This window comes from Macaca nemestrina, chromosome 4, assembly GCF_043159975.1.
Source record: "Macaca nemestrina isolate mMacNem1 chromosome 4, mMacNem.hap1, whole genome shotgun sequence".
In the NCBI taxonomy this organism is placed as follows: domain Eukaryota; kingdom Metazoa; phylum Chordata; class Mammalia; order Primates; family Cercopithecidae; genus Macaca; species Macaca nemestrina.
Window position 1 is genome coordinate 90865384 of NC_092128.1, and position 13953 is coordinate 90879336.

At 39.6% G+C, this 13953-nt stretch overlaps 1 protein-coding gene and 1 pseudogene across 1 annotated transcript in view; one reads left to right on the top strand and one right to left on the bottom strand.

Moving 5' to 3' along the window:
- The first annotated feature begins 746 nt into the window (after positions 1–746).
- LOC105475658 (E3 ubiquitin-protein ligase TRIM68 pseudogene) lies at positions 747–2332 on the top strand (annotated as a pseudogene).
- A 2491-nt stretch (positions 2333–4823) lies between these two features.
- LOC105475663 (MET transcriptional regulator MACC1) overlaps positions 4824–13953 on the bottom strand; it is a 201942-nt gene continuing 192812 nt past the window's right edge. The window contains 1 exon segment of the mRNA XM_024790911.2: positions 4824–9358. Within this exon segment, the coding sequence (XP_024646679.2) occupies positions 9146–9358 (213 nt within the window). The 3' untranslated portion in view covers positions 4824–9145.

Consider the following 13953-nt stretch of genomic DNA (forward strand, 5'->3'; position numbering starts at 1 on the left):
TTAACAAGGAAATGGTGGCAGAGGATAAATTGTGCTACATTAATCTCAAAGTGAGGTGGTTCAGCTTGCCACCTCTTCTCAGTTGCCATCTCTTTAAATGTGGAATATGATCGTTGGAAAGAACATCTGACCACCTTATTAACACTTTCTAATTCTACAATGAAGGCAGGGCATATAGATAGCTGTATTGAACACATTACATTGATCAAAAACATTTTTTTCAAAGGGAAAAATTACATTTAACAAGAAATTCAACAAATGACACACTAGGGAAAACAAGGCTTTTTCCAAAGACATTTTACAGAAACAAATGCAATCTTATGTATATTTTGTAAAATTATCTTAAAATTATGCTGAATAAATGTCCCAAATTATTGTTAACTTATTTTTATTCAAATGTTTACTCTTTAAATGAAACAGAGATTTTAATTACTTTTACAATCAAAATTATTTTTGTAGGCCTTTATTAACTCATGAAAAGTTCACTTGCTAGAAATGGAGCCTTAATATAAAGTGATTTTTGGTTCTTTTGTACAATTTTTAAAACGATTTCTCCAATAGAATTAGGTGAAATCGGCGAGATATGGGCCCTGCCGCTGCCGAGCTTTGGGCTCTGGGCCTCGGGCGTTCTCTGGCCCAAAGTGCTGAGCTGCCGGGAGCAGCCGCTTCTGACGCTGGGCCACTGGAGGCTGCGAACCCGTCTTCTTCACTTTGAGTTTCCGCCGCGAAGCGCCAGTCCGGGCCGAGGAGGGAGCCTTTACTACTTCTCCCTGGTTTCATTCATGCTCTGAGGAGGGTGTGAGAAGGAACCATGGATCCCACAGCCTTGGTGGAAGCCATTGTGGAAGAAGTGGCCTGTCCCATCTGTATGGCCTTCCTGAGAGAGCCCGTGAGCATTGGCTGTGGCCACAGCGTCTGCCACAGCTCCCTCTCCGGACTGTGGGAGATCCCAGGAGAATCCCAGAACTGGGGTTACACCTGTCCCCTCTGTCGAGCTCCTGTCCAGCCAAGGAACCTACGGCCTAATTGGCAGCTGGCCAATGTTGTAGAAAAAGTCCGTCTGCTAAGGCTACATCCAGGAATGGGGCTGAAGGGTGATCTGTGTGAGCGCCATGGGGAGAAACTGAAGATGTTCTGCAAAGAGGATGTCCTGATAATGTGTGAAGCCTGCAGCCGGTCCCCATAGCATGAGGGCCACAGTGTTGTGCCAATGGAGGATGTTGCCTGGGAGGACAAGTGGGAACTTCATGAGGTCCTCGAACATCTGAAGAAAGAGCAAGAAGAGGCCTGGAAGCTGGAAGTTGGTGAAAGGAAACGAACTGCCACCTGGAAGATACAGGTGGAAACCCGAAAACAGAGTATTATATGGGAGTTTGAGAAATACCAGCGATTACTAGAGAAAAAGCAGCCACCACATCGGCAGCTGGAGGCAGAGGTAGCAGCAGCTCTGGCCAGCCTACAATGGGAGGCGGCGGAGACCATGCAGAAACTGGAGTTGAACCATAGTGAGCTCATCCAGCAGAGCCGGGTCCTGGGGAGGATGATTGCAGAGTTGAAAGAGCGGTCGCAGAGGCCTGTCGGCTGAATGTTGCAGGATATTCAGGAAGTGTTAAACAGGAGCAAATCTTGGAGCTTGCAGCGGCCAGAACCAATCTCCCTGGAGTTGAAGACAGATTGCCGTGCGCTGGGGCTAAGAGAGATCCTGAAGACCTATGTAGTTGACGTGCGCCTGGATCCAGATATTGCTTACTCCCGTCTCATCGTGTCTGAGGACAGAAAACGTGTGCACTATGGAGACACCAACGAGAAACTGCCAGACAATCCTGAGAGATTTTACCGCTATAATATTGTCCTGGGAAGCCAGTGCATCTCCTCAGGCCGGCACTACTGGGAGGTGGAGGTGGGAGATAGGTCTGAGTGGGGCCTGGGAGTATGTAAGCCAAATGTAGACTGGAAGGAGGTGGTCTACTTGTCCCTCCGCTATGGATTTTGGGTGATAAGGCTGAGGAAGAGAAATGAGTACAGAGCAGGCACCGATGAGTACCCCCTCCTGTCCTTGCCAGTCCCTCCTCGCCGGGTGGGAATTTTCGTGGATTATGAGGCCCATGACATTTCCTTCTACAATGTGACTGACTATGGCTCCCACATCTTCGCTTTCCCCCGCTATCCCTTCACTGGGCGCCTCCTACCCTATTTTAGTCCTTGCTACAGCATTGGACCCAACAACACTGCTCCTCTGGCCATCTGCTCCCTGGATGGGGAAGACTAAGAGGGCTACCATCCTAACCAGAGAGGCCTTGGAATTGGGCCTGGCCCCCATGGGGCTTGGAGGACCCAGCCACTGACAGGTATCTCCTGAAACTGACCTGAGCTCAGAATCCAAGGATTCCTCTGTCTGATCCTTTGGTCATTGCTACCAGGCTGAAGTCTGTCATGAAACCACTTATTTTAAAAAGCAGAGGCCCAGTCAAATGAGCACTGCACCCCATGAGGGAAGTGTGACAGGGCTGATGGTGAGGATCAGACCAGTTCTAAGGTGACTTGTTGGGGTAAGGATCAGGACTTTGTCCGTGGAGTAGCCAACCCCCCTCTTCCCTTATTCCTGTCCGGTGTCACAGTTAAGTCAGTGAGGATGATGAAGTAGACACAATCTTCAGGACACCATCAGATAGGCTTTCCCAATAGGCCAAAAAAATGCTGCCCATACCCAGAGCTGGTTGTTGTGCTGCGGCCAGTCAGAGGATGCTTCCCCTGAGGTTTGCTACAACTAAGCAACCTTTATGTGACCCGCACTCTCTGACCACCTGGCAAGAGAAATTCAGTGCAGCAGCGGGACACAGACCTGCCCAAGCCACCCCACTGCCGTTCCCTCTCTGAGCACAACCTGGGCAAATCACTGTCCCTTGGACTCCCAGGAGACCAGTGTCCTAGTCCTGCTTTTTTTCTCTACGTGGCAGGATCAGAAAACATGTGAGCCTTAGTTTGTATTTTCACTTTATGAATGAGGAAACTGAAATGGCCTTAATGGAGCAAGTTATTTCTTTTTTCTTTTCTTTTTTTTTTTTTTTTTTTTGAGATGGAGTCTCTCTATGTCACCCAGGCTGGAGTGCAGTGGCACAATCTCGGCTCACTGCCAGCTCCACCTCCTAGGTTCATGCCATTCTCCTGCCTCAGCCTCCCGAGTAGCTGGGACTACAGGCACCTGCCACCACGCCTGGTTCATTTTTTTGTATTTTTAGTAGAGACGGGGTTTCACCATGTTAGCTAGGATGGTCTCCATCTCCTGACCTCGTGTACCACCATGCCTGGCAAGTTATTTCTTACAAAGCTGCTGAAGATAAGATTATAAAAATTATAAAGCATTTTTCACACTCAAATGAAACAAGGTTGACAAATTCACTTCACAGGTCACATGCCTGTACATCATTTATTATATTTGGGTCTGAAACTTGTCACATGTTTGGAAGGTTTTATGTGTCCTCATTGGGAAAATGGGTGTAATTCAGCATAAAACCTCATATTATTGTCCTGCCTCATGGAGCTGTTGTATAGATCCCAGATCCATCCCATGCATTTGTTCCGTCTGAGGCACAGAGGCAGGCAAGCCACAGATTTTGCACGTGGTGACCTTGCCACTGCGCTACATACAGCCCGCATCTTACAGCAATGCCTTTGTCTCAGGGCCTCTCCTGACAGTCTTGAGCCTTTTAGGCAGAAAGGTGCTTCAAATGGCTATGATAAGGAATACTAAATATTGTGTTTCTACTTTATTTTTATTGTATTGGCTGTTCATGTATGTAGGAGTTAAAACAGGCTAAACTGGAGAAATAAACTCATTCTGCCCCCCCCCCCCAAAAAAAAGAGTTAGGTGAAATTTCATTTATCTTAAAGCAAATTAGAGGACTTACCAAAAATCTTTCCGTTTCTATAGAGATGAAGGAAATTTTAATACAGTGGTTCTCAAACTGGGGTGCCTGGACCAGAAACATCTGCATCACCTGGGAACTGATTAGAAATGCAAGTGATCAGGCCAGACCCTCTGAATGAGGAATTCTGGTGGTCGAGCCCAGCAGTCTGTTTCACCAAGCCCCCCAGATCATTTTGCTGCTGCTGCAGTTGAAGAACCACTGCCATAATGATTGCCTTGTCTAAGGCCTTGCAAATGAGACTGGAGCATGGTTGGCAGCGTGCTTTGAGAAGCTCTTGGTGAAACTAATGCTGACCTCCTAACTCAGTACTCAAGCACCATACTCTAGCTTGTTTTAAATAGCTGGAAGTCACCTATTATTCAAAAACAGTGCATATTACATACTCGATTTCAAAAAGATTATGTAAAGAATAAATGAGGATATTTGTAAAGTGCTTAGTGTGCTTATGTATGTGTGCTAAATGTGCTATGCCTCACACATAGAGGACATTATTTTAATGTGGATAATTGGTATTCAAATTATTACTCTTAATTCACATTCTCTTTTCTCAAAGCAAAACACAATACATTCTACTCATTGAACATTTATAGACATTTAAACCCAAGGGGAACACTAGAGATCATTTGGTTCAAGCTCCTTGTTTTACTGGTGAGAAAACTGAAGACCAGAGAGGCCACGTGACAGGTCCACAGTCTCATAGGGAATAATGGACAAAGATTAGAAACCACGGCTCTCAACTCCTAGACTAGTGTCTTGTAGAGGAAGCCTTTCATGCTGTACTCATTATAACAACAATAATATTTACTATGAAATTTTCTCCTTTGGCCTTACTAATTATTACCCAGTGCCAACCTCTCCATCTCTACTTCCTCTCACATAAACTGATGCTACTACTCAAAATTACAAAACTATTTATTGGGCTTAAAACTTTCTAGATGTACATAATTAGAAAATCAATGTAAAATATACATGCAAAAGATACACATTTCTACAACATTCAGTGAAATCTTGATGCTGAATATCAGATACATATCAGATGCTACATGTGTATAAATTCAAGTTTCCTGTGTATATGCAGTCACTTTATTTTGTATTGTGGACCAGTAAATATATATGCAAGAAATGAACCTTCGACATGCCATTTTATTCTGAAACAAAAAAAATGCCTTTGGATTATCCCACTAATCATATTGATGTTCTTTAGAACTTCACTCTCACTAAACCATACAGCAACATGTGGGAGAAAAGTTCATACAGAAGGAGGAGGAGGGATTTACCTATGTATCAGAAGAAAAATGATCTATTTTAATGTAAAAAGCCTCCAGTGACATCATTGTTCATTATTCTCTTTTTCTTTTATATTACCTCAAATATTCCTTAGATATAAACAATTAAGGAAAACATAATTTGCAGTAGCAGAATATAAAAATTCAAGTCCTCTAACTTCCAGTTACAGCATTATACAAATTTGAATGTCTGTATTTTCTCTATTGTATGTTCATGTCACACATTCAAGACTGATTAGTAGCAGCAATGTTTCTCAGCCCAGTGCCATCCATTGATTTAGCATTCTATTCCTTCCAGAAACCTAGTCATTCCCAAACTGAAAACTTTATATAGTATGTTCTACATTACAGGCCATGAAAATGTGCTGTAACCATTTATTAGTATGAACAGTTAATGATACACTATTGAATGCTCCTCCTTAATGGTTTCATATAAAGGCTTTAACACAAAGGAAGTAGAGGATCTGTGGCTTACACAGAAAAATTATTATGTTTCAAGCTGGGCACTGAATTAAAATCTTATCCTAAGTCATGCATCATTAGACAAAAAGCCTGAGGAACTGAAAGAACCATGTAAGCATTTTCTACCTTCAAAATGCTTAAAGAAGTTTTAGATTAATGGAATTTGATGCTTTTAATGATGTCAAAGATTGGATATAAGTGCCGTATTATTTCACTGACTTACTGCCAAATATTAAAGGCAATTCATGATTACTCATTTAATCTTTTCTGATTATGAAAACCCATTATAGCAAGAAAAAATATAAAGTTCAGAAAATAGAAACTATTTATTTAAAAATTAGAATATATTTATACAAATAGAATATTTGGACATGGGCTTAAAATTCCTCTGGAAGGCTAGGAGTGGTGGCTCATGCCTATAATCCTAGCACTCCGGGAGGCCGAGGCTGGTGGATGACCTGAAGTCAAGAGTTCCAGACCAGTTGGCCAAAATGGTGAAACCCTGTATCCACTAAAAATACAAAAATTACCCAGACATGGTGGTGCATGCCTGTAATCCCAGCTACTTGGGAGGCTGAGGCAGGAGGATTGCTTGAACCCAGGAGCTGGAAGTTGCAGTGAGTCAAGATCAAAACACTGCACTCCAGCCTGGGCAACAGAGCCAGACTCTGGCTCAAAAAAAAAAAAAAAAAAAAAAAAAAATTTCCCCTGGAAGGATTTGTTATAAGATTATGAAATATATTTGTGTGTATTAATATTTAAACCATTGTTTCATCCTTAAATTACAGAAATCTTGTTTTTCATTTTTTTAAACTCTTATTATTCTCAATCACAATCATAATACATGATGCAATGTAAACCTGAAATTATTTATTTAATCTTACTACACTAATCAGCTAACAAGATCTCTGTTTTCTCAGATCTTGGAGCCCGGAAAAACCCAGTTATTAATCCCCACTATCCCTTCCCAAAATTCTCTGGTTAGCTGACATGTTAATAAGATTCCAAGAATGTTCTAAATAAAGCAAAATCACCACTAAAAATAATTGTGTTCTGAAAGTAAAAATCGTGTTTTCTTTTTCCTTCTCTCATAATTTTTTTTTAATTAAAATAAATTCTGTCTTTGAATGTGTGTACATAATTCTTTGGTCAGGCTGTGTTCCCTTATCATCAAATATAAATATTGAAAGCCCTAAAGATTATTCCTTTGTTTGTTTTATTTTGTTTTGTTCTGTTTTTTGTTTTTTTTTGTTTTTTTTTTTTTGAGATGGAGTCTCACTCGGTCGCCCAGGCTGGAGTGCAGTGGTGCGATCTCGGCTCACTGCAAGCTCCGCGTCCCGGGTTTACGCCATTCTCCTGCCTCAGCCTCCCGAGTAGCTGGGACTACAGGCGCCCGCCACCAGGCCTGGCTAATTTTTTTGTGTTTTTAGTAGAGACTGGGTTTTACCGTGTTAGCCAAGATGGTCTCGATCTCCTAATTTCGTGATCTGCCCGCCTCGGCCTCCCAAAATGCTGGGATTACAGGTGTGAGCCACCGCTCCCGGCCAAGGTTATTCTTAAATCCCAATTTGAATTATCATTGCCAGCATACCAAATATCCCAGGGTGGGTATATTAAAAGCTCTAAAAAGATTCTGTTTTTATTTTTCAGTCAAATGGACAGCTTTTATTCAGGTTCCCAAAACAAAATCCTTATTTGGCTTACCCACATTTCTTTGAGGCTGTGTTTTCTTTTTAAATTCTAGCAGCTTTAATGGCCCTAATGTGGCCTCTTCTTGCTCCATCCTCATCTCATCCTTGAATCTTTTATACTTTCACTTCTTCACCCCTGCTTCCTGCACCTATTCAGCTCCCACCCATCTAAGAGCTTCAGTGCTTTGTGGGATCACCGCTTACAACCCACCACACCAGGACAATGCCTACTCTTCCTTCAGGTTCATTATTTCTTTCCAAGAGGAAATTTCCCTGACCCACCCCCACTTCCAGTTTCATATGATGGCATATCTCTGTTTATATGTCATAGCATCACAGTCTCTCCCCATTGCAACTGTTATTATGCATGCCATTTTATATTTAACGGTGTCATTTTTTCAAATTATCTATCACTTATCACTACTAAAGTCAGAGTTCATGCCGGTTTTTCCCCCATTATTAGCCTCAAGCATCTATATGCCTGCCAAAAAATAGACACATATACTCTGCCTATTGACTGAATGACAATAAATGAATGACTGCCCAAATACACACATAAACACTGGCAGGCAACCAGAGATTGAACAGATGAGTAAGCACAGAACATCTCTTTGTGAACTTTGCCAGCCATTAGCATTTATACTGACCTAGGGTCCTATATAATTTTTGTCCTATATAATCAGTTAGGCTGTGCTTTATAAAACACTGTGGTACACACACACACACACACACACAGACACACACACACACACTTGTTTGCATGAGCATGCCAACATAAAGATATCAGTATTTTTGGTGGTCAAGACCTCTCTACTCAACAGTATAATCAAGTTTCTGGTGGTGGTTGTTTTTAATAACTCATATTATTAAAAATCCCCAAGAGCTAAAGAACTATTTTACATTATAATCCTGCAGAGAAAGTCCCAAGTTAGGTAGGATTTAGAGAGGTCCCAAGATGCTGAAGGAAGCTGATGAAAACACTAGGTCCGTGCATGCAGACAACAGATTTCTGATAAGTCATATTTTCCTTCTGGCAGTCTTTCAAGAGATGATGAAAAAAAGTAGCAAGTCTCACTTAAAACGAAACGGCATCTGTTTCCCCATAGGTCTTCACATGCATTTTGTTTTTACTATTCTGTTATGCAGTATGATTTTTTAAAAAGAGATAGAAACAGGTTTTCAAGCAGAAAACCTACTTTGTACTGGCTATGTAGCCTCAGACGTTCTCTCCATTCCTTAGTTTCTTCACATGAAAAATGGGGGTGATGCTGGTGAACCCCACTGATGAACTGGAGAGGTCAGGTGTGGAAAGCAGGCAGCCATGCCTGGCCACAGGGTGTGTGCTTGCTTCCCCTCTTTCTAGCTGCCTCCTGGGAACACTGCTTTGTTCATGTTGATAGCCTCTAGTTTACCCAGATATCTGTGTGATGTAATTATTCAAACACCTTTAACTTAGTAAATTTAAAATAACACTGAAAGAGAGAGAGGGTACTTTTCTTTTTTCTTTCTAAGAACAAAGCATCCTAATACTTGTGTTTGAAACATACACAAAAATACATATTGGAGGATAAAACCCATCTTGGCTATCAGTTAGGCTGTGTTTTCATCAGAAAACAAAATTGGTTTTGAACATGAAGGAAAATAGTATAATGCTTTTCTGAGATTCTTTCTTTCTTACACACAAACACACAGACACACACACACACACACACACATACACCATTACCTCATTTTCCCCTTACTATTTTCCCTCCCATCAAAAACACACCCTTTATTTCTATACGTCCTCAGAAGTGGAGAATGCAGTTAGTCTCAAAATCTCCAAAGAATTTACTAGTACTAAAGCTCCAGTTAATTCTCTCCAGTGTTTGGTCACAGGGTTTTTCATTCTGTCCAAAGCTGATTGAAGGTCTTGTAATACGTCTCTGTAGTTATTTCCATAGTGAGCACTCCAGGTATACAGAAAATCATAGGCAGGCTTCCACATCATCTATAAAGGAAAAAAAAAATAGATTGGAGTAGTGTGGAAGTAGAAAGGAGAGGAAAATAGTTTTTTAAAAAAAAGATGTAAAAAGCCTCTTAAGATTTAAAAGAAAACGGAATGCCAATTATACATGAACTTATTTGATGTCATAGAAAATATGGTTTAATAACTATCAGCTTCCTGCTATATCCTTGTATTTTTAAAACTAGAGATTTTAAAAATAATAACTACAAGTGGGGCCTTTTTTCCATTGATCCATCATCTATACATTGCTGTTGCCTTAATGTGAATATAAAATTCCTTGCACAGTTTTTTGATGATAACAAATGTTATTGAGATAGCCTTTTTAATATTTGAGAGACTTTTAAGGTTAATTATTATTGTTATTATACCTATCTGTGGTGAGTTTTATGACACCAAATAATATATAAGGGAGAAATACTATATTTAACATTTTAAATCATTTTACTTGAGCAAGTCTATAAACAAGCAAAAATCTAGCTTCTTGATCAAGTCACAATGAAAGCAAAAATACAGTTCTCGAATTTAAAACATTTCTTTCATGATATGTTTTATAATCCAAAGAAAAACCAATATTCAATGCTGCTTCTTTTTGCTTTTCCTAAGCACCTACCCATACCAATGATGTCATTGTTTCCATAGAAATAAATGTACGTCAAAGAGAAACTTCACATACAAGCATATATGTAATGGTAACCAAGGCAACCAGGCTAGAGAGAGAATAGAGACAAAGGCAGACCAAATAAGACAAATTGTAAAATACACACACACATACACACACACACAGACACACACACATCACACACACAACAGCTTAAAATGAATTTTCTCTAGGGAAACAACAAAATGAACCCTACACTTATAATTGGAATATTTGAAATATAAGCTTAGTTATTTGCTTATTTTGGGGGGTTCACTGAACTAATTTGGTTGTGATTCTATCACTTTCAAAATATAGGAACATAGACTCTGAGCTAAATATTATGCAGAACTGCCCTTTTAAAGTAGAACCTCTATCACAGTTTAGTGATATCACATGAACTAAAGCCTTGGCATATAATTTTCACCATCCTCCAACATCCTCATACAGTCTAATTTTAAAGTTAAAAGAATTAAAGACCTAAATAGGGAGTTCCATTATGTATTTGATTCAATCCACATAAAAGGCTCTAAGGACAATTTGATGTTATTTGTCCAAATTGACATTCCTGGGAAGCCATGACAACCCATTTCCTCATCTCTCTTGACAGAGCTTAATTTTGCAAGGTAGAGAATAAAAGACAATTACCAAAGTTATACCATATCGGTATATGATGCAGCAACAAAATTCACCTCAGATTTTTGTATGTAAGTTTTACCCTCACCAACCAGATTAATAATTTATCTTCTATGTCTGATAGAATGTGAATGAGGTATCTGCTCATCTACATTTCTGAAGATGTACATTGAAACCAAACTTCTCAAAGTACAATTGCCACTAGTTTCTCAACAATGGAGTATCAGTTGAGACATAATAATGGAACCTTTTTGTCAGATTCAATCTTGGTTGTCACTGCTTAGTTGCAAAGAATCACTAAACAAATAGATTATTCTGTAGTGGGTATATTCTGTCTGTAAAATCTCTGAGACATGGATACTACCTTCCATTCACTTAAAAGTCCCTGATGCTCAACGAACTGGTTCAAATTGTCACGTATTTTTTAAAATAATGGTGTTTATAGCTAAAGGCTTCTAAGACTGTTCTAAGTCCGTTAGTGACTGAGTCTGACAAATGGTGTATCTGGAGATATTTTATGATAAACAGCAACTTAAAACATTTCTGTAGAAAGGGGATGGCATAGTAGATTAGCGTAAAGCATCGCAGAAAACAGATGTCTCAAGAATTATAAACGGGTAATTTTATTTTGGGTTGTCCACTACACTACAGATTCAAATACTTTTATAGTCAGAGGCAGACAAAATGGCCCCACCTACTTTCATGAGTAGAAAAGCTCTGTATCTATGGCCAATCTTGCTGCAGGACTATGATTTGCTATGTATAGAAAAGCCCTTAGGCACACTCAATCAAGAAGCAGCTCCTCCGTGCTGCTAAGGGCAGGAAATGCCAGAGGTGATGCAAAAAATAGAAACTACAGATTCAGGAAAGGTCCAATGACACATCTACTCATGCACTTATGCAGAGCACCATATAACGTCTTCATATTTGGCAATTTGCACTAACAACAGAGTAGTGTCGACAGCTTTTGCAAATCAGAGAAATTTGGGTACATTACTGAGTCCCAGGCCCTAATTAAGACTTTTGAAGGTGTCAAGACTTCCCAAGAGTCCCCTGAATTTGTCTGAAATGCAAGGGGGAATATTGCCCTAAACCAATTTGAGATTCCCTGGAGTGTAAACCATAATCCGGCTAGAAATGGGTAAAAGAGCATTGGGCTGAAAACAACAGGGCGTTGATAAAATGATTTACACTAAAATATGAGCATATTCTGCATTCCAGTTTTCCTCCTCATTGCAGCAAATTAAACCTGAATATTCCTTTGGTGCAAAATTTCATCTTCTGTATACAAAAATCATTGGTAGCTCTCAATAAAGATGATAGAGAAACGCTTTGATAGCATAAATACAATGAAAATATTCAACATTATCATGGTTCATTAACTATTTCACTTATTAAATCAAGGTTTATTGAGTACCCTCCACTACAATAAATTTTCTTATAGTAAGAAATAAAATGATGAATATTGCATGACTCTTGCTTTTAGAAGCTTATAGCATAGGAAGGAGATAGATACTTGCACAAACACTGGCACAATGGATATAATAGGATGTGATAATAACAGAAAGACTCAAAAATTACTTGCATATTTTAAATCAGTGTGAGAAAAAAATGATTGTTCCATTCACTGAGAGGCATGATGCCATAATGGAAAGAAAGATAGGTTTGGGTGTCAGAGTCCTGTGTTTACATCTGAGTTCCATTGCCTATTTGATAGGTCAGTTTGATAAACTAATCAAGTTATCTCAGGTTGGAATTTTTTTAATCTATAAAATATGGATAATCATTCCCAAATTTTGCGTTCAAAATACCTCAGCGAGTATCTGGCATATAGTTTGCATTTATACTTTTAAAAAGATAGGGAAGAAATTACTTATTTTTTTTGGTAGGGGCAAGCTAAGGAGTTATTTTCAGCCCTACTGAGCATCAAGCAAAAGGGAAGGTATCTGATAAAAAATTATGATTGGAACGGGGAGACGACCTTGAGAGGACAGACAAGGGTTTGGCACCACTTGTGCTACAGGGACGGCAAAACACATGAGAGTAGAAGAAAATGCCAAGGAAAAGAATAAAGGGATACAAAATTTAATTCTCAACTAAGCCAATGATTAGTGGCTACAAGAGAGAAATAGAAGCAATAAAAGGACGGGGAGAAGCTGGAGTCAAAGGGAAAGAAAGTGAATCACATGCTTCATCTTGCAAAAGCCAACAAGTATAATAACATCCGAAAAAGGACATGCATTGGCTTGCTGGAGCCAGCTCACACAAGCTCCCTGGATATCCTCCCAACTCCATGTTCAGTGACACCACAATGGTAGTTTAAAATGATGTCCGATTGGAATATTTACACTAAGAAAATTAACAAAAGCTATAAGTTTAGGGTTTTTCCCTTTGCAGGGCTGGATGTTAAACATATACCAGTGTAACACTCAGGACTTCCCTTTTCTGTTACCTCCACTGCTACCTGTAACATCAACAATGTGGGAATATAAAGAAAAACTTGGCAAATCCAGGATTTTGGAAATTAGCAAGCAGCAGTAGAAAATAGAGGTATTTTTAAAAGAAAAAAGTTTAAGTAATATTCTGTGATGGCAAGGGGATTTGGGTTTGAATCTTAGCTTTGCCATATGGAGAATTTAAGGTTAATGAGTCTTAAAGAGGTAGCATATATGAAGCACCCAAGAAAGGTTAACTTCCTTTGGCAAAAACATAAATACAAAAAGATGTTAAAATCATTATGGAGTTAGGGCACAAAATTAGAGGGGCAAGTATCATGAGAAATTGAGAAGGAATGGGAACAAAAGCATATGTCAAGAGTTATGTACTTAATACACTGATAGAAAATATTAAATTTGGGGAATTATGTTTTCCCTTAATAAGTAAATCTCTAGGCCGGGGGTGGTGGCTCACGCAAGTAATCCCAGCACTTTGGGAGGCCAAGGTGGGTGGATCATGAGGTCAGGAGTTTGAGACCAGCCTAGCCATTATGATGAGCCCTGTATCTATTAAAAATACAAAAATTAGTGAGGCATGATGGTGCGTGCCTGTAGTCCCAGCCGCTCGGGAGGCTGAGGCAGGAGAATCGCTTGAACCAATGGGCAGAGGCAGAGGTTGCAATGAGCCAAGATCACGCCACTGCCCTCCAGCCTGGGTCTCAAAAAAAAAAAAAAAAAAAAAAAAAAAAAATCTCTATTTGAGCTTTGCCTTAACAAAATCTGATTAATAGTCCAGGTCTCATTAATACAATAAATAGGCTAATCAGTTGTTTGATTGTCCTTTGTGGAATAGATGGAATAGATATATG